The following is a 26,141-nucleotide window of genomic DNA, read 5'->3' on the forward strand; positions in this document are numbered from 1 at the left end:
GGCACAAATCCATGGAGTAAAATTGCTTAGGAAGGAGCTGTATTTGCAGCTTTTGGTATAAATTGGGTGGCACTGCAGTCCCTCCTCATAGAGATGATTTTCTCTGCTATTGGAAGTACAAATTCATTTTGCAGCAAGGTTATTGCCATAGAGCCCTTACTGCTCTCCTGGTCCCTTTCATCCCAACCACATTAAGCAATCTTGTCCTGTCTTGTGTCACCACATAAGCCCTTCCTTGAGTCTTTGCAGGCAGTTTCTGATGGGACTGCAAACTGTCTGTCAGGCAGCAACTTCCACCTGACCTAAACACAAACCAGCTATCAGCAATATTTCATTTCTGAGTTTTATTTTGCTAGTATTAGAAATTGTTTTACTGCAGCTCAAGGCTCAGCAGAACAAAGTTACTGGCACTGAGATGACCAGCAAAATGAAAAAGAAAAATGTTTTCTGACTGTGGACAGTATCACTTCACGTTTGTACTTCTGGGTTGTGCAGTTTACATGTACTCTGTGTGTCAGTTTGACACAGCAACTCAGTATTTTGCAATATGCACACTACTCGTAAAACTGCACAGCAAAATGTGCTCAAGATTTTTCTACTGACAAGTTGCATTAACATGCTAGAAAGAAAAGAAAATATAAATGACAATGTGAATTCATTTCTGCAACGTTTGCCACACCTTTTAACTTTTACTGGAAACATTCATAAATCATCAGGAAAGTAATGGAAAAACTGAACATAACATGCATTTCATTGGTCAGAACTATGGATGGGACTATTTAAAAAAAGTATTTATGCAATTTAATCCAAATAACTTCCAGAGAAAATTGATATCTTTATTAGTAAATAAAGATGATGTTCGAGTAAAGTAAGTGAAATATAAATGCAAAAGTACATGGCAATATGGCCTATTTTTCTGGGAGTTTATTGTGGACTTTTTGTTCATTACTGTCAGTTTTCTTTCCTCCTCACCATATTCTATTTGCTACTTATGTCGAAGTTTGGAAAAATTCTATAATTTCAAATATAAAAGAAATAAAACAATAATTTAAAAATATAAAATTACTAAACCAGTCACTCTAACTACTTCAGAAAATGAAAATTTAGACTGCATGGTTTATGAAAACATTAGAGAAGAAGTGGCTTATTAATAGAATTAATATCACACTTTGAAGACTTAAGTTTAGAGTATATATTAGAGTTAATGGAAGGTGTTGTAATATGATCTTGTAGCTACATCTAGTTCTGACAGCAGTATTTTGAATAATTAATTATTCAAAGTCCCTAGAACTCAATGTAAATGATGCAGCAGATATACACAATGCATGACATAAAGACATTTTATATTCTATATGAAAGTTAAGAACACATTTAAGTTCCAAAATTCCTATTCTAAATTTTTAAATTTTCAGTATCCTTTACCATTATTAAGTCAAAGTCCGACTTTCTTCACCAGATATGCATCAATCTAATAAACCAGGTTCAGCTTCCTACTCTCTTCAGAGCAGGCAGCCATACTATCCTTTGAGCTATAGAGTAGAAAAAACTTCCTAAAATTATTAATATAGCAAAACTTCTAATAATTAGAATGACAACTGTAAACTTCTACATTAGAAATTTTTACACACTCCAAATGGATAGCACTTATTCTAGTTATAAGAAGAAGTCATCTTCTCAAGATCTAAATCACTAAATTAAAATCAATGCAAGGATTCTAAATTACTTCTTAAGGCTTTAAATAACCACCTCTGTCTTAAACTTCATGCAGTTTTTGACTAAATGAGATTCTGCTATTTCTATACTTTGGTTTAAAATCAGCAGGTTTCTTCTACAGTAAATATAATTCCCTCTTGATAACCTTAATTGTAGGGCAGGGAGGCTTATAGATTGTTACTTTCACATTGGATTTTTGCTGACGAATGATGAATACAGATTCAGCTAAAATTTAAACTGGAAAAGGAAAAAATTCTAAACACCTTCAAGCTACAGTGACTGCAGACATCAACTTGCTCTTCACAGGGCTTACATGCCCCAGAATACCCCTCTTCCAAACTTCTTGATTTTATTTTAGTCATTCCTACAAATGTAGATAAAACTGTAACAAAAAATTAGTTCCTTGTGCCTTATTAAGTGAATGACTTAAAGCAGAAGCCAATGTAAGCTTTCTGGATAACACAGGATTAAAAAAGTTGTAAACAATGCTACTGGTTTTATTATGGCTTGATGCAGACATGCTTCAGTATATTACAGACTCTCAATTTTAAAATGTAAATGGTACAGGATATTGATAAACCAATTAGCACTGATGCAAAGCAAATTCCTCTTTTATCTCAATTACAACATGACAACTTAATAGGTCAAGACAGTCTAACATCTGAGACAAGGGCAATTCAATAAAACAACTGCATCTTGATATGGTAATTAAGAGGAAATGCGAATCCATTATATTGTCCTGTGTATGTGCACATATGTAGGTGTTTTTTCAAATTTATTTAAGCATTTGATGCCCTCTTGCTGTTTTTATAGTGTATCAAATCCACATGAACACACTTGAGCCCAGTTGATAAGTACCTGCAGTATCTGTAGTTTTAGCAGGCAAATTTTAAGGATGCAACTGTGCAGATAAATAATTCATGAAAAGCCCCTGAAAGATACACAATTGCAAGATAATCTCTTCAAACGCAGGACTTCTCTGTCTGTACATTTGCAAATTATTTTGATTTGGCAACAAGAATTTATTAATGGTTCAAATACCTTGATCCTGAACGTATACTTACACACACTCAATTGGAAAATAAAACAAAATGACAAAGACCACAGCAGAATAAATACATCACAATTAAAAAATAAAAATAATTTTGCCCAAATACAACGTCACTTAAAAGTCAGATGTAGCACATCCTAGAAAAGAAATGGTAGCCAGCACTGGCAAGAGTGTAGTAGGAGTATACTCCAGCTTTTTGACAAACTAGGAGTTTTGGCAATTAGGACAAAGTGCTCTCATAAAGTCAAAGAAAGGTAGATGTTCTGTTTTCTGCTTTCACCTTAATTTGATATACACACTGTAGTAGAAGTTTCGCTTTACAATAGGTCTTGGAACAATTTAAGAAATAAACAAAGCCAATGAGAGCCATATGTGAGTATAATATTCTGAATAGATTGTACATTAGTTTAGAATACAAACAAAAACATACCTCTATATTAGCTCCGGATGTTTATAATGAAAGACAAACATTATTGTAGGCTGCACTACAGCAGAACAAATAACTTCAGATGTAGAATGTAACAACCTATGCAGTCAATACAAGAGAATATTCCCAGGCTGAAAACACCTCCTTTAGTGGTGTTTAGTTTAGTTGAATAATCCCTTTAGCCTGTTCATGGCTTTGTAAGACAACTTCTGGCAAAAAGTTTACCTATTTCTTTTAATCATTGTCTCAGTAGAAGTCAACCATGATACGTAAAAACTGTAACGGAAAAGATGTTTTTTGAGGTGTTCAATCCACCACAAAAATCAAACCAACCTGATTCCAAGATTCATAGCCTCAGCAGTTCCAATCATACTGATGGCCAAGAGCATGTTGTTGCAGATCTTTGCAGCCTGAAAACAGGTGAAACCATCAATTAGTTTATGCATTTTCATAGAACTAACATACAGGAATCCACTAGGCCCAGGACAATATGATCAAGTATGTTCTGGCAGCTTTCTTCTAGAGTAAACATAGATCTGTGACAGCACAAAGTTAATGAAAGTTGCTCCATGGCTCCTTTACAGATTAAAAAATACCTTTTTTTCTTAGTACTGTTCAGTTAGCATATGTGCCATGTAGGAGCTCTTTGTTCTTCAGAACATCCAGTAAATCTAAATTCATATGAAACAAAATCAAAGTCTCTCCCCTAAGAAGTATAATCTCAACAAGCCAGTGTGGAGAAATACCAGTCAGATTTTTATACTAAGTTACACAATATACTGGACAAAAGTGCCATGACATTATTTACAAACACAAGGTTAGAGACAAACAAACAAGAATGAAGATATATTATCAAGCATTTAGTTCTTGAGTAAAAGAGTAGGCATCAATAAATAAAAAGCCAGAAAAAGGAAAGACTGAGATAGCTATTAGCCCTTCAGAAAGCATTACCTGTCCGGTTCCAACCTCTCCACAGTAAACCACATTGGAACCCATGCATGTCAGCAGCTCTTTGGCAGCATTAAATTCTTGTTCCACTCCACCAACCATGAAAGTAAGGTTTCCAGCTCGAGCAGCTCCAACACCTGAATCAAGATAACATTGGATTTAATAATACTATTAAAAAGCCTCAAAAATTAGGCAGTTTCTCTTACCAGTAAGGGTCTGATGATGCAAAATTAATACTTCATTTACAATGAACCTCTCAAATTCTATGTAAAAGTAACACTACATTCCCAGTGCTCAAAGGATCAGCAATCTAAATTCTGAAACATTTGATGGAGATAAAACCACCTTATCTTTCAGGCACATTAGCAGAAAAGTCATAAGACTTGCATAAAACTGGCAGTCACTTTTTATAGTTTATACAAAGAAACAATCGACTTTTCCTCTAACTTTGTGCTCCACAAAATTTAGCCTGAATTACTAAATAAAATTTCTCTTTCATCAAACTACTCTTCACATACAACCTTTAACAAACTACTGCTCAAAGATAGCTCTGCTTTTATCAGCCTTTCTAAACCTAGGCTAATTTTTACCAGTGCTTCCTGATTTTCACATGATTGAACAGCTAAAAGAAACAAGCATATAAAACCAAGTCTTCTGAATTTCTGCAGTTTATGACGTTCTTAATCTGAAGCAAAAGTCTCAGTCTGAGAAGCTTTAAATTAGTTCCCACATAAACGTAATGCATTTACAAAGACACAATTATTACATAAAGACAATGTAAAAATTATTCATACACACACAAATACACTATTCCCAATTTTATTCCTATAGTCTGTCCTGTCTTTAGCACAGTTCAGTAAACACACACCACAGTTCTTTGAATATACAGTTCCTAAGCACGACACCAGCAAATTTTTCATGTGATATTTATTACCTCCACTCCATGAAATATTCTGTTCCTTAAAAGAAGCCTAATTCTAATGTGAATTACTCTTACATCCCTAACTTCCTCATCCCTGGTATTTAATGGGTATAACTGCTAGGAAAATTCGGCCTAAACTGATGAACAGATCAGCTTCCTCACTAATTTTCACTCTGGCAAGAAGCATAGCCACAATAAATTTTCTGTGCTATGCATGAGACATTGGCTGGTTAGGGCATACATCTGCAGATAACAACTGACTTTCAAATCAAACATGCTCAATTAGATAAAGTGCTCTGAAGTGCTGTACCACAGCTAAGGAAGTGGTCAGTTTTGGACTTTGTTTACAGTATCAAGGATAGTAACATTGCAGCTTTTCACACTGAAGAATTTGTTGAATTTTTTGTTTTCCTTTTCGATAAAAATTTCAATTGACACTCTCACTGTGTGCAAGTGCTCTCTGTGACTATGTCTACAAATGCCCCTTTCTGTATCTTGCAAGTCCATCCTGCCTTTCAACATCTACTATCTTTTTCAGTCACTGAAGAATTTCAGACAAATTTTACAGATCAAAGTCTCAAAAAGAGTAAATACCCACCAGTTATGCAAAACTAGGCAACTGTAAAAATGCTCCCAGTGATGACGTGCTCAGTCTCTATTAGAATCTAAAATCACAAGATTTCTGGGCTTGAAAGTGACCTCTCAAGATCATTCAACCCCCTGCTCAACAAGGGCCAGCTGAGGCATGATGCCTCAGGACTGCGTCCAGTGTCTCCAAGGGTGGAGACTGCGAGTGTCTCCAAGGGTGGAGACTCCACAGCCTCTCTAGGTAACTTCTTCCACTCTTTGCCTACCCTCACAGTAAAAAAAAGTGTTTTCTTGTGCTTCAGATGGAATTTCTTGAGTTTTGATTTGTGCCTCCTGTCCTGTCACAGGGCACTACTGAGGAGAGTGTAGCTCCCTTACTTAATTCTCTCCCATCAGGTCTTTATACACATTGAGAAGATCCCCCTGTGCCTTCCCTTCATGCTAAACACTCCCAGCTCTCTCAGTCTCTCTTCATATGAAAGATGCTCCAGACCCTTTGTCATCTTCAGGGCCCTTAGCTGGGCTCACTCCAGTAAATCTGTGTCTTTCTTGTGCTATTAAGTCCAGAACTGGAGCATCCAGAAGAAATCAGACCCACAGCTTTAATGAAATGATTGGTCTGTATCCAGAACACCGCTGAGGTACTGAAATATATACAGCAGTGAAGATCTTCCTGCCCAGGTTGAGAGACACCCAATTTTCAGCCAATCCTTGATCTCAATTGAACAACTCCTCTCCAAGCAACTCACAGGAACTGGGCAAAGAGCAAAGCCCAAACTAGCTAGCACAAACAGGTCATTGTTGTCTTTTTGGCTACCAGTTCACTATGTACATGACCGCAAAGATTGCTACATTAATAAACACAATGATTTTCATTCCATTCCTCTAGCTATTTTTATTCAAACCACATAATGGCCTTTACCACTAATCCTGTGATCTGACCTGCAGCAAATTAAGTAGACAATTTAAGTCAAAGCTTACAAACAAAATCCAGTACTATCCATCATAGGTCAATAGCCTTGTATCTAGATTACAGACTGCTAAATAGCTTCAGAGATTCATTTATTAGAGCAAAATTAATGCTGACAATAGTTTTCAGCTGGTTAATCTTCTGACAGCTGCACACTCTCACTTGTTCAAACACATTTCAAGAAGCAAAAATAAATTAGTTAAGTAGAAAAAAAGAGAACAATTTGTTGTATAATGCAGAAGGCTTGGAAAATTCTTGTTTTAAAAACAAAAACCTATTTACTTCATGGTAGATTTTATCATCTAGAGTCCTTGCCAACTATCTGCTATTTTATCAGAATCAAACGAGCAACGCAGCAAATTTTTAAGACTGGCAATTAAAAAAAAATTGGCATGGAGTCTAGGAGTACAAGAACTGTAACTTCAGCTAAAAATAGAAATTAAAAAAAAATCATTATACAAGAATGCACAGCCTTCTTTCACAATCACAGCTTCCATACCAACAACACAAGCCAGTTAAGTATTATCAGTTTATAACACTAAAGAGAGCAATGGAGATGCAGAGCAGTTAATGCAATTTAAATATGCTAACTATTATTTTTCATATTTTGATTTTTTTAAAGAAGTCTTACCACCTAAGATAATGTTTTATGTACCACTACTGTGAGGATCAAAAGTTGTTTAAAAATCTATCTGTTCTTTCTAAAATACAAAAAGTCTCCTCACATCCTTGGGGAATAGTTTTCAGAGAAACAGTATCTATGAATAGCATGTGTTAAGATTTCCTCCTCTGCTGCAAAGCAAGACTGCTGGAGTCCATGGCTGCAGTCTCATACTTGGTTTCTCTAGGATGATAACCCACACCTGTGTGCAGAATCTTGCAAGGTCATCACACCAGCAGATCAACTCCAAGTCTGTTGCTCACAACAGCACCAGAGTTTGTCCCAGAGATATAAACTGACAGGAACAAGATTGTAGAAAAATATAAGAGATCTAGCTAGCTGAGGGGATAGGCAAGAAAATTACTCTGGGAAAAAAATATGGTGAGAAGTTACAGAGTAGCACTGCAGTATGGCATATCCACTTGGAGATGGGTTTTCCACTTGTGTACTAGCAGGTTTTGGATAAAGATCTGCAAAACTAAGTTTTTTACCATAAAAGGTACATAAAGAACTGCACTTCAAAGCATCCTGTCACATCTGGCTGTGCTACTTGTGGGGTAAGTTCAATCCAGGTGCTTCTCATTCGATTGTCAATGGATTGCTCAGTGAACCTCCTACAGAGCAATTCTTAAGTTCAACATTTTAGACAAAAATAGGAATGGAAACTTAGGAGCCCTCACATGACAACAGGAACTGGTTGCAACCACCCTGGAACAGTCTGAAGATGACCTCAAGCTTTAGTATCCGGGCCAAGCAGCCTCATTTGACAGACATGCTGACCTTCCATATTCACTTTCCTGTGCTTATTTAAACAGCATTTCATGTTGCTGCAAAAAGCCTAGAAATTTGCCACTGATGTTTCCAGTACCAAAAAAAAAAAAGCCCAGAAAGGTCTTAGTTCCACAACTTCATCATTAAAACCTTTTAGTTTCTATCAGTTTGCTTATTATTAAGAACACAATTTGCTAGAAAAGAGATGTTAATGTAAAGGTGTTATATGAAATTATCTGCTTTTGGTTTCAGCTTTATTACATTTCTGTAAGAACAGAGGGCTGATGAGTTTAAAAGAAGTCATATTGTAAGGCTATGCATTACAGCACCATCACAGTGGCAATGCTGAAAACAGGAACGCTGCTGGAAAGACAATGCACCCAAGCATATCCCTGTGCCAACATACGTAATCCACTGTTGCGCTGCACCTGCAGATAAAAAAATTCATTGCTGAGAAAGTTGAGGCTGAAATGACATGAACTGAGCTGTTTCAATCTCTGAAGGACAAGTAAGAGATGAAGGCTGTAATATTGAGAAGCTACAGCAAAAAATCATCTATTTTGTTATTTCTCTACTCATCATTTAGCTGCAATTATAACAACTAATTTTGTGATCTAAACGAGATTTAAAAAAAAAAGCAAACAAGAAGAATATTCCTAGAGTTTTAATCCTCTATCTTGTTTTACAGTGTTGTACCTTCAAGCACAGGAGTTGAGGCTTTGCCTGTTCCACTTTGGGAAGTGCAAGGGAACACTGGTCTTTTATTCTGATTCTTTTTTTTAAAAATGCAGTTTAAGTGACTGTAGCTGCCTCAAACAAGCAGGTTCTTGTCATGTTTGCTCTCTTTCACACAGGCAGAGCTTGAGAGGCTGCATCTGTGTACCTTGTGTGAGTGTGTATTTTTAAGGACTAAGCAGATTTTTTTAAGTACCTGCCAGTTCACACGAAATACTTTGTCTTTGGAACTCATGAAAGTTAAACCAAGATACACAAGGAAAGATTAACTGAAAAGGTTACTATTGTTTTGCTACATATATAAATCTAAAACCAATTAAAAGGCATGTAAAGGCAAAATCAGCTATAAATCCCTAGTGGAAATAAAAGAATATTTAAAACCATACTATAAATTTAAAATAACCATGAAGAGACTAGTTATTTTATAAAATATAAGTAGGGTATCAATGTTTTCTACTTGCTTCTTAGACAATATCTGCTGTCATCAATCTATTTCCAGGAAACAAGTAAATGGAACAGACTCAGGAAAAAAACCCCACAGCACACTGCCACTCCAAGGGCTTGTGTTTCTCCCTATTACAAAAATCAGCATCAGAGCTAGACCTATGAAGCTATTCTGCTGCCTTATAACTAAAACACAGTAAATCACTTAATTTGCTCAAAAGAACTTAAATGTTGTAAGCAGTCTGCCATCAGCAGAGATAAAGAAGAGGACCGATGGGACCGGGCTGCAATGTGAGCCGTCTTTAAAATGCAATTGTTCTAATCATTTTCTACAGATGCAGCCTCACAAGGGGCTGCTGTCACAGGGACCATTTACGACTTGTTATGGTGTCTCTATTGTTTACCAGCGACATTCGCTAAAAAGGCGACAGCTGGGACAGAAAGCTGCTCCTCAACGAACAATATAATCCCGTGAAAGTAATCAACAAATTTAAGGGTGTTAATTAACTTTACACTTTATCATGTTCAATTAGTTGTCCTTTCTCAAAAAGATTGCCGTGCACAATCGGTTTAGAGCGTGCCATGTTTGATTTGTAAGTGATCACTGTTTCTGTTTCAAAGTCCATGTCAGATGTTCTCTTGGGTTTTGGTGACACAGATGAATGGCTCTGCACATGTTAGGGGGTGATCTGGTTTAACATAAACCAGCATAACATAACCCCTTGTTAACGTATTGCTGGCCTTTCCAAGCAGGCACAGAAACGCCCGTGCCCGCGGACGCACACAAACGTGCACAAAACCCCTGCGGCAGCAAGACAGTCAACGAGTCCAAGTTTTGTTTTTGCTGAAACACAAAGACACAAATAAATGGGCAATTTTTCATCATTATATCTCAAAGCAAGACTTGTCTTTTAGGGGCACGCTTGGGATCATTTCTTCCCAGCAAGATCCCTAGTTCTGCTGCATTATGCACTAATGCACAAGTGCCTCCGTACATTTTACATAATGCACGCTGCCTTTTCTAATGGCAGCTGAGCAAATGCTGGGTAGATGCAAGTTCTTCTGTATATAAAATTCTGTGGTTTGTACTGCATTTATAATGCCAGAAGAAAGTTGAATTAATCTACTATTAAAATTTGCCATTTTCCCTTTGAGGTACCATTCCTACTTGCTAACGGGACAAGGCAAAGCTCATGATGAAGAGACAACATACTTGGAAGTGCCCCTTAATGAAAGTCATTGCTGTTTCTCTCTTCTGAAAAATAGAGCTTTGCATCACCATACCTCATAAGCTAGTGATTTTGAGCAAAAATGGAAATGGAGGTTCAGGTCAGTGATTTCAAGATTTATACAACAAGCACTCAAATATTAATCCAGACAAAAGCATGCTTAAGGAAGTAGAAACATCTCTTTTACGGCATAATCGAATTATACAATTTGTGAGATTATGGCTGTACAGAGAAAAAAACCTAGTGGATTTTTATTCTGCAGCAACAGGCAAATTAAATACACATGATCATCATTATTTAAGCAGTTACATTGTACATAAAAACAAACTGCAAAAAACCCACCCACAAAACAAAACAAAATAAAAATGCAAAGAAAGCCCAATGGAAAAGTTGTTAACTCTGAAAGCTAATAATGGACTAGGTTAAATATTTAAAAGGAAATTATAGACTATATTAGAAATAGCTGAAACCACGAAACAAAGCAGTATAAAACATTAGTTTTCTGCTAGGAAGAAGATCTGCAGGGAAAAGGGAAGCGGTCGATAGATCCTTAAATTGGACGCAATAGCTGTTCTTCTATCCCAAGTTGGCAGCTGCTACATTTGCAGACCTAGTTCATTATTTACCCATAATGACCATCAAGCTCCAGTCAAAGTCAGATCACAACAACTGTCAGCAGCTCTTTTAATTAGCCTTGTTTGAATTCAGATAAATATCACAATGGCCCAGCTTCTGCTGAAAAAGCAACAAGAAGATTGCAAGGAATAAGCTGCCCTGGCTTCCTAACAAATAGTATTGTGAAAAAGTCCAGAGGACCAAAGTTGTTTTTTTTTTTTTTTTTTTAATTAAGGAAGGGATGGTGATGTGCACATTGTTATTTTTCCCTCACGTGATATTCATATTACTACTTACAATTCCTGTTTATAAGCAAATTTGTGCATCTCAAATGCCAACTCAAAACACTACTCCACAATCTGAAAGGTAAACTTGAAGAGATGGTTTACAGGTATTAATTAAATTTCTAACCTCTGAAATCAATATGATTTGAAAAACTGGATCAGAATTAAGGAATGCACATATTAACAGGATTATCCTCTCTCCTAATTTATCTCCTTCTGTTTGTTTATCCTCAGGGAACATAATCTTCTGTTGCATCAAGCCACTCTCATTCTCCCTGTGTCAGCAGCAGAATAATAATTCCCTCCTCCTCCTCCTCCACCCCCTCTCCCACAAGCACTGGCAAGAATGAAGACGAGTGGATCAGACTGTGTGCATCAGCATTAATGCTCCATGCAGCTATTTTCCTAGCAGTAGTAGACACTGAAAGAAAGATGCAAGAGCGGTGAGCAACATGCTACCTGTTCTGGGCAGCTCAGCATGAGAGGGCGTAATTAAACAGATTTTGCCTCCCAGAATAATATGAAGGTGGAAGATGCAGGCAGAGACTGCCCTAAGAGCCTTTCTTCAGCATTGCACTTGCTGTCACAGTTGAGTCCCAATTTTGCTAGATGCTGTCCAAAGACAAAGCCTGTTCCAAACTTTCCAGTCCTACATGCTAATCTGAGAAGTGCTGCTGCATATGCAAGGATACTTGGAGGCCTCAAGGAAAACATACTTAGGGATTTACATGGATTGTAAGGATACATGCATATAAACAATAGGTACATACATCTGTTACAGTAGAAGAGGATATCCCTTTTGGGAACAGAAAAAATTACGTAAACATAATCAGAAATGGAAGGTAGAAAGTAGTGGAAAATGAAGAACAAACAACTGATTAAACAAAATAGGCATAATGATCATGAGAAGCTTTATGTTTTTAAAAGAAGGCCTGAGTAGATTTGTATAGGGACTTGAACTCGGCCATGGATGGTGGAATAAAGACATTCAATTTGTTTTAGATGTATTATAGAATGATGCCAAAACACAGAAAAGAATATGCCCTCTCAATAAATCATGCAAAAACTAGAAGCTGTTGTTGAGGCAGTTTAATATGAGGGGGATGCACAAGAAAAATTTTACGAGATGGTATTAAGTAGCAACTGATGCCTCCAAAGGACCAGCCAAAGAAAATAAGTTGCAAAAGGCAAATGCACACATAAGATACTTCAACTTTTTCAACAGAAATACAAGCTGAAAGGCCTGATGAAATTGTTCTGTCTGTAGCATTTTTTAAAAAGCACTACATTTAGTTCTAGTCATTGTAATGTCAAAGAGAAATATCAAAGCACCTGAAAAGTTAGCAAGTAAAAAGGTTAACAGCAGTGCAATAAGAAAGGTAATACAGTATGATTGATCAACTTATCTGCTTATTTTTACCCAAAATACTGTATTAAAAACATTAAGAAACAGCAGTTCATGACAGTCATCTTTCCCATTCTCCACCTTTGACCCATAATCAACCACAAAATCAAAGACAACAGAGACATCCTTTTGGTATTGCTGGAGTACCAGATTTAGCTACTCCTTTACACATCACTAATATTTAGAAATATGGTCTAAATCTCACCTCCAGACCTATACAGAAATATGAAAACTTAACAACAACAGGTGCATGTATTTACAGTTGTGGACAACAAAACTACACGCACAGAGCTCAGCACAATTCAAAACAAGTACCTAATTTTTTATCTGAACATTAGCAAGAAGGCTGTATAGCCAGGGATGAACAGAAGCAATACATTCCACATATATAAGATCCCAAAATTTCAAAGCAGATTTCAGACAGTCCAAATGTGAAGCACCTGACACTGAGCTGTCTGATTAACTGTTTCTGGGTTCTGAGCAAGCACAGCATCAAATACATGTGATATACTGAGTACAAAAGAAACAAAGAAAATACTCCTTCTTCAAAGAAAACAAATCTCACCCAGCACTACTGCTTGAAATTCTGGTCTTTTAGGAGAAGTTCAAAAATTAAACATGAACATGCATGCAGTTCCTCCACTATGTGGGCCACTGTTAACCCTACACACAACTAAAATTCAGTAGAGACAATCTTGACCAATGAGGCTTCATGTCCTAGAAATAAAACTTTATCCCAATCACGTAGTGCAAAATCAAGAATAATTTTTGTCGGGTGTTAGAAAGAGGGAAGATCTGCATTTCCAGTATCATCATAATCTCACCTTCTTGAAAAGCTTCTACTCTATGCAGAAAATCAGCAACCAGAAAACAGACTGTTGTGTGACTATAGAAGAAAAAACTCAAAGGGATAGACATTTATGGAGTTCTCTTTGAAAAAAAGAAGGCAAAATCCCAGAAAAGTGATTCTTATACTCTTACAGTCGTTCTAAATTAAGTTCACAGACAGTACCAAAATAAACATCAAGCCTCCAGAAGCTTAATGTTTGCATGGAACAATCAAAAGCCACAAACAGGTCCAGCAATCCACCTTGTCATCTCAGCTTTTCCTCTCATCCATTTTGACTGAACAACGTACATGCAAATGCAGGACCAACAAAACCATATGTGTGGCCAGTCTAGCTGAGCTCTTTAAATCATAAAAAGCAGTCAGCTGTATGTCACCAGTTTTGCAGATTTTGCTGCTTGGACTTGAATGTCTCTGGAAAGTATAAAATACTCGCACATTCTAACTTAACTCCACAGCAAAATGCAACTATGTTTACATAGTTCTGTGGAATATATACATAAAATCTGAAGAAACCCCTTCATTATAACAGCAAAACAAGAACCTTCAAGAAAAAATAAACCAGGGATATTTAAAATTATTGCTTGTTTCTCCAGTATTAGTACAACTCTAACAAGATATCAATCCTCTTCTACAAATAAGAAATACTTGAAACACTTCAGTACTTTATGATTTTATCAAATTACCTTCCTATAGGCCCCTAAACCAAACAAAACAAGAAAAATATAGTCACACTGAAATATGCATTTAAACTGCATTATTCAACAGGTATGGGTTCAAGTGCTCTTAATAAAATGTCTGCTTCTTAAAAAGCCAGCTGTAGAAGAAGGTAAATTTCTATGGATGCATTCATTAGTCCTTTCATGTCATATAAGAAAATTAAGACAATAAACACACAAAAATAAAACAAAAAGCATTTAAATGGGGTGGATAACACAGCATGTATGCTCTTAAGCATTTCTGGTTTATCTTAAAAAGCTGAAGACGTAGCAATGCCATATGCCAATCCCAATCAATAGGGGCATATTTACATTCACAACATTTTAAAAAGTACCTAGTATTTAATAGCAGGAATCTAACATTTTAAAACAAACCAGAAATATATAGCCAGAAAGAAGTGTCAGACAGGTAATTTTAAAATAAATCAGTCTCCAGTATTTTCTCCTGGAGGGTTGCTCAGCTGAAAGTTTTAATTTTACCTGTTTTGGGTACAGTCTGTGAGAGGACAACTGACAGAGGTTTACCAAACGAAACTGGAAAGAAATGCATAAATAATAGGAGCGAAGATTGCATTGAACATTTTTGAATGAACTTTTGAACTCTGTCCCTTCAAGTGTCACTGGTGGTATGAGACCAAGAATTTTTCTGACAATCTGAACCATCATCAGAGTGCCTTGCTTCAGATATATCTGTGCTTTCTTTAAGCACTTTGACATTGAATCTTGCCTCTGGATACAGTCAACAGCCCACACACTCTTTATCTTTCAGCTTCTCCTTTAAAATACATGCTTATTTTAAAGCATGCCTAACTATTACCTACAAAGTAACAAATCACTTTCTGCTGCCTAATTTCACCATATTCAAAGTTAATTCTCAAAGCTTTAAGGCACTGAAAGGCAAAGCAGTACAATAGCACAGGATTACGACAACTGCTAGAAAAACAGCCTAAATTGGAAAGATTCCATTTAAAGAATCTCTTTGTTTCAAGGCCTTTTCCAGTTCTATTTCCTGTTCAGAGATCCTCTACACATAATTCTATTATTACCACTCTTGCAAAACAGATAGTACATTTCTTTCAAAGAACTAGATTTAGCATTGCCCTCCAGCCTAAAATGCAATGTACTTTTCAGTGTTCTCAAATGTATTTGATGCCACTTATACAATGGGTTCAAACCCTTGTAATTTAATTAAAAGTCATATTTCTTTATGTATGAAATAATTCTAAGTTTAATATGGAAATATTTTTAAGAAGAGATACTATTTTTATTATTACTTTTATTGTTTCAGGATGAGCCAATATGCAATCATATGGTTTAAATTTACAAATATTTACATGCTCCAAATGCTGTACTTTCACAAAACAAAACACATTTTCATATTTAGCTGTGCTGAATGAGAACTTAAGGAGAACCATTATAATACTTGTGTATCTCTTTTTTCTGTACTACCTGTAAGTATTCCAACGCTGCAACTCTAGGCAATTTTGCACAAAACCAATTTAACCTTTTTTTTGTAATGTAAAGGTATGGAAAGTCAGTACTTGGCCTGGCCCTCCATTTAAAAAACAAGAAAAGAAAAAGACTGCATTTTGCCAACGAACAGAATCAAGAGGGTAACAAAGTTAATTATTTCTCATAATCAGTAATTATGATTAGATAAGAGACTCTTTGGTAATGAACTGCTCTAATGATGGAGGACCTCCATCCTAAGAAATATAATAGTACATTAACATAACTGTGTATGCAAAGTACATAGAACCGCTGCCACAGTTAACTTGTCATTGAATGATTAAATAGGAATTCATAATTAGAAAAATCCACAGTGTAATTTATTGGCCTTCTCGACAGTTCTGGTTCATTAGAAGTTGATTACCAAATAGTGACCTCTAGCGGCCTACAGCTTTTTCATGTTATCCTGGTTCTCTTGGCAGTTTTAGCAGCTATTTAACCCTAAAAAAAAAAAAAAAAGAAAAAAAAAAAGAAAAAAAAGAAGGCAGTTTGAGGAATTTAAAATGTTACCCTTCAAGATAGCTTTTTAAACTTCCCTTAAAATATATAGTGTGATAATTTCTTCATAAAATGGTTTCCCGCTCTGTAACCATTTATATAAATGTATAAAAATGTACATCTATATGAAAACTCAACAACTTCTCAGTTTTAAAGTTAATACTGAGGCTAACATGGTTTTCATGGTAATTAATATTTATATACTGATTAAACATAATGCCTTCTACTAAAAATATATCATTTATTAAAATAAACCACTTTTCTAGTGTCAATTACCAAGACCTTGAGAAGCTCACACTTCAGGCCAGCCTGCATATACCTTAAGGTGAAGTGCCTCTAAATGCTGCCTTGCAACAACAGTCAGCTTTGCACTAAAACAAATTACACTGACTCAGTTGGAGGACGCAGAGGACAGGGAGAGAGAAAACTCCACAGTTCTCTGCTCCAGGTAGGTGAAAAAAACCCCAACATTTCTTATTATTTGCTGGACACATGCCTTGCAATACTCTTTACTCAAATTTAATTTAAGAAAAATGCAGCTTAAAATTAAGTAAGATTTGCATTTATCTGCAAAATCTTTTAAGCATTAGGGTGGATTTTTCCCTCATTCAACGTAGTTAATCCACTGTTAGGCTATTTAGACAGTGTTCTATTTCAAAATTTTCCATTATGATAGACACACTTTTTTCGAACTAGGACAGTATCTAATTTAAGTTTTTTTAAAGTATGAATGTTTCTAACAGGAAGTAGCACATCTGAAACTAATATAGAAACCCCTGAAACACAGTATTAAATAAAAATTCATACTCAATGAATACAAGCAATTTGAATTTCCATTGTTTTAATTTTCCATCTTGCTTTTTTTCCAACACTAACACTGTAGAAATGAAGCACATGTATTTTTCTTCACTTTTGTCTAACACAGAACTGGCTAAAAAAGCTATCCTCCATTTTTGGACAGAAGCTAGAAAATAAACGGCACAATCCTGTTTCATACATAAACAGATTTTTCAGAGAAAACTATTCCAGTGTCCCAAATGGGGAGATGTCCATCATCCTTGCATGCTGGAAACAGCTTTAACAATTGCTATAAACAGAGAAATGGATAGCTACAGGACAGAGATCCCCACCCTGATTTCTGTGTGTGTGTGTGCGCGCAGATGTGTGCAGGCACACGCACAGCACTCTAGCTGTTTGTGGCGATGATTTAATATAGTGACTGGATAATGAGCTGTGCTCCCTGCAGCAAGTGAATCACCATTTAATGCTATTATCAACAGTTCATGACCCACCGGCATGAAATGTCAACCTGATTAATCTGAACACTACTGACCTCAGAGAGGAAAAGCTACCTTATTGTCAGAATTTAATATATAATAAAACCATACACAGAATATAAATACCTTATCAAGCAAGGCCATTAACAGCAAATCTACTTTACTTTGCTCTACTGTTTCTTTTAAACTTGCTTGGGCATACATTAAAAAAAAAAAAGAAATACTTTTGCCTAGTCAAGCAGGAAGCAATCCATTAGGACTTATTATTTTGATATACAGTGAAACATTTCAAAATGGCTGTCCAAATACAAACCCCATGTTGATACAAATAAGAAAAAAAATTAGCATATGCTATTGTAGGACTTGCTACTCTCAATTCATATCAGGAAATGATCAGAAATTGTTCTTGCTTTTCTAAGGTCACTGAGGCAATAAAAATACTGATTTGTAAATAGGAAACAGCTTGTATGAGTGATGCTGCATAGGTCACAGAAGAAAGCTACCTTAGCTTTGTAAAATGAATACACTTCAAGAAAATTAGAAACTTGTGCCAGTTACATTCATGAATATAAGGGCAACCTCCCCATTTTTTTAAGTTTATAGCAAAGACTTTTTCTTTTGTAATTCAGTACCATGATAGAGCCCTACACAACACAATTTTAATAATTTTTTTCTGTTCTATTTGGAGAATAAACCAGGAAAACAAGAAAAAAATACATGTTTTACCAGTCACAATGAGGTTAGTACAATCTTGCTATATATTCTCCATATGTCTTTTAAATTTAACTTGGCTAGGAGCCTTATTAAACGATGCAAAACTTTTCAGACAGCTTTTCAGGATTCTCTACATAACAGTATATAAATAACCCAGACTGAAGCTGGGAGGACTACATGGCATTTATCTGTCAAGTTATATTAACTGACACAAGCACAGTAACTACTATGATTTATTGTTAAAACATAGTACAGTTACTTTTAAAATGAAACCCACAATGGTTTCACCCCTCATTTTTTATCATTGTCACCTGGTACTGAAAGGGCTAAGGGATTTTCAGGACAAGGGACTGGAAGAAAACGGAGTGAAATCCCCAAAACTGCCCACATATGAATGGAATGACTGTGGGTGGGACGAGAATGAACACTCCAAGTATTGACTTATAACCACTAGCAGCCAAGGAAAGAGGAACATGTCAAACTGACTTGACTAAAACTTGGACAAAGCCCTGATGTCTGAATTCCCAGTTGAGAGCTCTGCTGGAAATGTAAAGAAGGAATAAAGGAATTCTGGACACTTAAGCAGGAAAGTAATTCATGCTGCCAGCACAGACACATGTTTAAGCTTTGCTTTTCCATTCAGAAACCAAACAGCTCTTGTGTGCCAGTTGACTAGTAAGTGTTGGCCTGTTTTGCAAAGGCTGTCCTGTGTAGCTGCAAGTACTGCTGGCTGCAGTGTGCCTGAAGGGGTAACATCTGACAGCCATTAAAACCTCCTCTGCACCCCTCCTCCAAACGTCCAGGCAAAGAGGGGTTTGCCATACAGTAGCACAGCCACAGCGCTCACTCTTAGCAACTCCAGACACTGTTCCAGTAATAAGAAGAGTTAACACAGAGGGGCTCTTATTTATATCTCCATCAAGCACAAACTGTAAACCAGCTAAGATGTCAAAAATATTTTCTGTTACATACAACTAATGACCACCTTCACAATCATGGTGCTCTCCTGGTCCATTGCAGATTAGCTCACCTAGGAGTCTTGCAGCTAGATTGCATCTTCTGCTCTCACAAAGTCCTGCAGTCCTCTCCTGCTACATAAAGCTGCTTTGTCTCTGTGATTCCTCACTGTACACTCATTCTATGAGCCCTCTTAGAGACTCTGCCATACACATTTTTGTTCTGTTTGAACAAACCCAAGTTCATCCCTTTTACCTTCTGCAGAAGAAGAGGAACAAGGGATTGGGAATTGGGAACTTGTTCTTCTCCTTTCTAAACAGCTCCTTGACACAATCAAAGCCCAGAAAATGAGCAGTCCCTTCAGACTAAGGTGACAACCCTCCAAAGTCCTGACTGTGCTAAGCAGGTGCTACAAGTCACATCAAGTTGGCAGTTCTGCACCAAACAGGATAGATATCAAATACACAACTCGTATTAAATAATAGAGGTCCCAAAATTCCCATGGTGGACAGAAAAATTGCCAAACCATCTCACAAATATTTTGAAGGTGGTGGTGCCTTCCTATAACAATGGCAACATAAAGTTCACTGATGAACTTTGAGAAAAAAGGGACCTGCCCCTCTTGCCTGAAGGCAGGTAGATGACAAACAAATAGCCACAACTTTCCAAACTGTGCAGTTCAGCCCACTCTATTTACCTACCATGCTAGTTTGGCTTTCACTCTTCCTCATCAGAAGGAGCATATAAGAGAATAAAACAACCAAAATAAAATAGAAAGCTTTTATTTGCAATTCAACCATTGCAAAATTGCCAATATCAACTCTAGAGTGAAGGTGAATGTAGTAATTAAGGAAAGATACAACTACGATTTACAGGGTGGCGTGACAAGGATGAAGGACAGAAACTGCATCCTGTCTGAGAATATTGTCGAAAGGAAGAACCAAAAATGAAGTTGAGAAGCTACATCCTTCATACAGTGGAAGGACAGAAGCAGGCACCCTTAGGAGCAAACAATTTTCTCATCTTGAATCACATTCATTTAATATTTTCAATTTTTTTTTTTGAATTCTTTTAATTTAGAAAAATCAGATTGCATTAGAAATGCATTGAGTCATATGCTCTGAAGAGATGTAATTATGGTTAATACAGAAGAAAGAAGACAAAGAATCCTCCAAACCCTCCCATTTTCAAGCATTCTCTAGAATATTTTGGCATGCATATAATCGGTTCAATAGATCCAGACTGCTTTTTCCTCCTCACTCACAAAAAAATAATGAGGAAGCAAGGACATGGAATAAAAAAAGTAATTTGGCTTGCTTTCTACTGAGTTTATAGCTATCTATAAAATGCCCAAGATCATTCTGAAACGTTAGCAAAAGATAAAACAGTGGCTAGAATAATTTTTAAAAGTATGCTTTTAAGAGCTCTTAAATGAAAAGAAAAAAATAAATGTACCTTCGCAGGGAGATAACATTACAGTTTCAAATTAACTTTTTAAGTACACAGAAATGTAGATGAAGAAAGAAGAGCACTTCCTTGACATAAACACAGAAAATAAGGTTTTTAAGAGGTTATTCTGCAATCTTTCTGTGCTAACTCTGGTCTTAAAATAGGTAATTAGGAAGCATTCTTTTTCTCTGTTCCCAAATGTAACTCAGGCAGTGATCTGGGCTTTTAGTCATAAAGAATGATAGGAAAACTGGGAAGGATAAATGAACTACAGCAATTTATTTCAGAATACAGACTTAATTCTAATGAACACTCTCCTACACCAAATTCTCCTAATTTTTGTAATTTGCTTCTTCTCTTAGATTAATGGGAGGATCATTTACCCAAAGTATGCCTCTGGCTCCTTCTGTGTCCACTATTCATCAACATACTACGGTTCTGGGGGGAATTCAGTAAGGAAAAGAGAGAAAAACAATCAGGTCAGTATTTGGTATAAATTTGTCTGGCTACATATTCAGAGTATCAGCAGGAAGTCAATCTATGCTTTCTGTACTGAGAAACCTCAAAAAAAGCAGCTTTGATGACACCTGCATCTCCCTTTTCCTGGAGAGCAGGGAAAAGAATGAAGAGAGGAGATGGCTGTTTATTTAACTCTATGCAATTTCAGATAAATAGCTGCTCCAAATTAGAATTTAATATTCTGAATTACATAAGAAATTAAACTTCTGAACCAGCTACTAAGCAACTGGCATAAAAGTAAAGCCTCTACACTAGAAATCATTAAAATTGGCACAGACTACACACCAACAGTAATCAGATCTGCTAAACACAGCCTAACATTACACTCTTATCAGGGAAGGTAATCATACCTGCTACAACATCTGAAATACCAGCTCCTTAATCACTTTTGGCTAAACATATAAGGTGCACTTTGGCATTGCAACAATTCATTTTGCTGTGTGAAGAGTACACTTTTTCAGGCTACATTTCTTGTCTCTGTGTAGTCCCTACATATGTGTATCTAGTACAACTGCTCGCTTTCTTTGTGCAAAATACACAAAATACACAAAAAAACAAAAAAAAAAAGAAAAAAAAAGGAAAGGAAGGGGATCAGAATCGTCTACAGAAAACAGACACATCATTTACTCTTAAAAAGGCTATTTTCCATCTTGTGTCAAGGGTTAGCTAGTAAAATGATCATGTAAGCGTCTCCAAAGGCTGCCAAATCTCTCTTCTTGAGGTAGCTGCTCAGTGTTTTGATTCGCAGAGATTTGCACTATTGCGTCAGGAGAGAATGGTCTATTAATGGTATTTCTCAGTAATATTATCTTTAAATTCATGAAAAAACCCATTAAATCACAAATTGATGTCCTAAAAAGGACATTTCTGGCATCAGATAAAAGTGCATCCAAAAGGTTTCTGCTTATTTATATTATGGACTTACAGGGATTATATACACATCAGACTTCAAGTACAATACCCAAAACCAATACATGTAACAAAAACTCAGAGGTGGCAAGGGAAGACAGTTTTGTTTAATACGTTCTTTTACATGCCTTTTTTTTAATCTGATGGAGACAAACCAATGATTTTCTCATTCATCACTGCTGTTTGAACAGAAATGCTTTGAGGTTCCCATTCTACAAGCCAAATCTTGTGAGGTTTATGTTGCTGCATCAGAGGATTCAACAAAATTTATAACCTGTTATTTCAGCCTTCTTTGATGAACTGATATAAAAATTAATTAAAAGGTTTAATGACATTATTCCACTTCTTTCAAAGTAGAACTTTCTGTAAAATACTTACTGCAGGCTAAGCATTTTTTACAGTCAACAAGAAAAAATACAAGTAAAAATGTCGAAAGCCTATAAAACAATCAGAGTGGTGTTTATTTTGACAATTTCTCTTATTCATTTTCCTTTCATACAGAGTTCTTTTCAAAAAAGAACCCTTTCTGGACAGTGTCTGAGGTGGTATCAAAATACTCCTGATTAAAAAACTCAACATACCTGTCCCTCCTGTCAAGCTTTTGTTCATATTTTAACAATCTCATCTACCTCTCCTTGAGACAAAAGGGAACTTATGCATCCTGTAGAAGAATAAGTTGGATGAAACAGGTATATTACAATAGGACACTAAACAGTTGATTCCAGACAGTGCCATAGGGGCACCAGCCTGCTAAATCCAGAGTGCAGTAGTTCAGGCGGGAATACGAGTCTGTTTACAGAGAAATGGATCCAGCATTAAACAGTGTACTAGAGTAGACTCACAGACTGGATGAATGGGATGTCTCATGAGGCTGTTTCACACTGCACTCACCAACAGAGTCCTCTGTGCACAAGGAAGTCCCTTCTGCTACCAAGTAATCTGAAGTGAGTTGGGTACAACATCCCCCTTCATCGAAAGAAGACTTCAGCCTGACTAAGACAGGGTGCAGAAGTCCAGGCAGAAAATCCCAGCCCTCCTGCTGAGGTATGAACCATTAAATTAGATGAGTCTTCCAAGGGTAGGAGAACCTTCAAATTATGAAGTGGGGAGGTAAGAGACTACAGGTTGCCATGACTTCAGAGTAGTAAAGGCACCCAAGCTTTCAGAAGTCAAAAGTAAGAACTAGATAAAGTTTGTGATAAGGGTGAGAAGTGACAGAACTAATAGAGTGAGGAAGCAGAAATCTGGTAGCAGAATTTAAACTGGAAGAGAACAGGTTTAAATTGGATATTAGGCAGATATTGTTTACGGTGAGGGTGGTGAGGCAGTGGAACAGTTTACCCTGGAAAAGCACTCTTTCAGGGTAAAGGGTGGACTCCCCATGCCTGGAAATGTTTAACTACAGGTTGGATGGGGCTTTAAGTGAAAGGTCCCCCTACCCATGCCATGCTGTTGGAACTAGGTGATCTTTAAGGTTCCAGTCTGAACCATTCTGTAATTCTGTAATTATTCTGTAATGGACTGGTTGGGTTTACAAATGCTGAATGCTACTGTCAGGAAGAAAGAAAGCGAAGTTAGAAGGATGGGTCTAATGTTCAGCTTTGACATTTAATTTTTCAGAAAAAAAATGTAAAAGTTAGGGCTACTGACTCGCAAGAGGACCAGCTGGAACTAGATGATGTTTAAGGTCCTTCCAGTCTAAACCATTCCATGATTCTATGATTCTGTGACTGGACAGAAGTCCACGGATGACTATGATGCCTTGAGAGGCTGAATCTGAACAGAGACTAGACAGAGCTAAGAAAATAAAGTAGGTATTTATTGAAAGGCCTTAAAGGACACATCTTGGGCAGTACAAGAGCCTGGCCAGGGCTACACACAAGACAGATCCAAAATAGTCACAAAATGGATGACCAGTCACAAGGTTTCACACTTTTCTAAGTTTTTGGTCCATTTGCATACTGGGGTTAGTTGTCCAACTACAGCTTCAGATTATGAAGTCCCATCCTGCTTGTTTTCTCTTTTCAGTCCACTGTAGTTGATGCTTTCTGGGCCTGAAACTTGAAGCAGTGGTCCTTGGTCTCAAGCTGGAAAAGGATTGTCTTTACTACCGACTCTGTGAAGAGAGCTTACTAACACTTAATATGAAGCTCAGAGCTACACACCTAGGCAGCACAGAATCTAAAAATATGAAAACTAAAACTTAAGGCACCAACAAACCATATGAACAACCTAGAAACTGACACTTGATGAACAGTACTAAACACGTCTCTCCTCCAGCCTTCCCAAAATTAATAACTTGGTGAAACAGTAATATCGTTTAGAAATTAGAATGGCTAGGGGTACCATATCCAGTAAAAAAACTCCTTTTAGTTCCTTCAGTTTGGTGGGGTTCTGCATGCATTAAAAAAAAAAAAAAAGAACGCTCAAATCAGTAGCCTACATGTTAGACAGCAGGCACCTACTTGTTTAGTCACCTTGTAAACAGGGCAACGCAACACCACGGAGGACAGAAACAATAAGTGGATGAGAATATGTAACTCTCATTAGTGGGTTTTTTTTACTGTCTTGGGAGTGGAACAACCTGAATTCTAAACTCCTGGTGAACAGGAACTTTCCCAAGTTTGCAAGGGCACACAGAGTTTAATGCTTAGTGGCTGGAGCTCAGGGATGTTAGGACCAAGCAACTTGGACTACAGCAGCAACAGATGTAATTTTTTGCATCACTTCTTGCAGGTTGACAAAGGACAAGCCTTCTAGTATTATGGATATTATTTTCCTACCCCACAGAATATTTATGCACGCTAACCAATTAAAACAGTTGTGGCCTCCATTGTTTCTAATGCCTTCCTTTACAGTGTATTTTCATAAACTGCTCTGTTTAACTGAACTGCTAAATCTAGAATACAGTAATATTAGTATCCTTGGAAGGGACACAGGAATAAAAGCTTTAGTATTTTCTCTTGTAAAAGTAATAAGCATATAAAATATATTTCTGTTACTGACTGGGCATGCTTGGTTAGATACAGAAATATTGGTAATGAAACTAAACATAGAAACTAACATAGAAACTACCACCAAGTAATAAATTTCCAAACAAAATACTGGAGAACAGGTTAGTCTTGTCCTTGTTAAAGGATGGAAAAAGCTTTCAGAAGGTTCACTCTCAGCGGTAAAGCAGCAGCTATTTAACAGAAGCAGGTTTCTGAAGCATCTTAACAACTCTCACTGGTGACTTGTTACATCTTACCACTGGTCCCTGCAGGTCCTGTACCCTGACAGGCAGAATGAAAAGATTCTCTAACGGGGCCACTGGCTGTCAGAAGCCACCAGCTGGCCTGCCAGGGCTTTGCAATTGCAGAGGCCAGCTGACAGTCTGGGTGTTGCTGACCATGCTGAGAAACGTGCCACCCAGCTGCTGTGTGGTCACGTCCATCTGGAGATCTCCAGCCAGACAAATCTCTGGGCCTGTCAGATCTCTTCAGCAAGCCTTGTTATGCAAATTCAATTACTCAAGTGTGCCCTATTACTGCTGGCTAACTGCTCCTAGAACCAATCTCACACTGACAGTCAGCTCACATTTCTACCCACCAAAAGTACCTCATTTATTCTTGCTCAACTATTCCCTTGTATCATTAAGGCAGAACAGACAGAGTCCATAGTACTGTAACCTCTCTGCAGAGGGTTACTATTCCTTGCAAAAAGCTTAGAGAGAAATTAATTTAAAAACATACAGCATCTAATCAAACATGAGTTAAAGCCACACTACCTACATAATTTACCATTAGAAGTAGGAATTACAAAATTTTGACAGAATGCTAGATCATCTAACTAGTATTTCAAAATGCAAACAAATAAACACGACGCAGAATATTCAAGAAAGCAGTGAATTGCAATTGAGGTATTTGCTTTAACACAGGAGTACAGGTAATGAAAAGCAAGATTTCTCATTTTAACTAGCATGCTGGTGTTCGGATTTG

The 26,141-nt window shown here is 36.8% G+C and overlaps 1 protein-coding gene across 1 annotated transcript in view; it reads right to left on the reverse strand.

Moving 5' to 3' along the window:
• Positions 1–26,141, reverse strand: part of HIBADH (3-hydroxyisobutyrate dehydrogenase) — an 85,997-nt gene that overhangs the window by 12,433 nt on the left and 47,423 nt on the right. The window contains exons 5-6 of the mRNA XM_066569039.1: positions 4,143–4,276; positions 3,525–3,601 (exon numbers count right to left, since the gene is read on the reverse strand). Of these exons, the coding sequence (XP_066425136.1) occupies positions 3,525–3,601; positions 4,143–4,276 (211 nt within the window). The remainder of the gene's footprint in view (positions 1–3,524; positions 3,602–4,142; positions 4,277–26,141) is intronic.

This window comes from Molothrus aeneus, chromosome 1 (assembly GCF_037042795.1).
Source record: "Molothrus aeneus isolate 106 chromosome 1, BPBGC_Maene_1.0, whole genome shotgun sequence".
NCBI classification, from domain to species: domain Eukaryota; kingdom Metazoa; phylum Chordata; class Aves; order Passeriformes; family Icteridae; genus Molothrus; species Molothrus aeneus.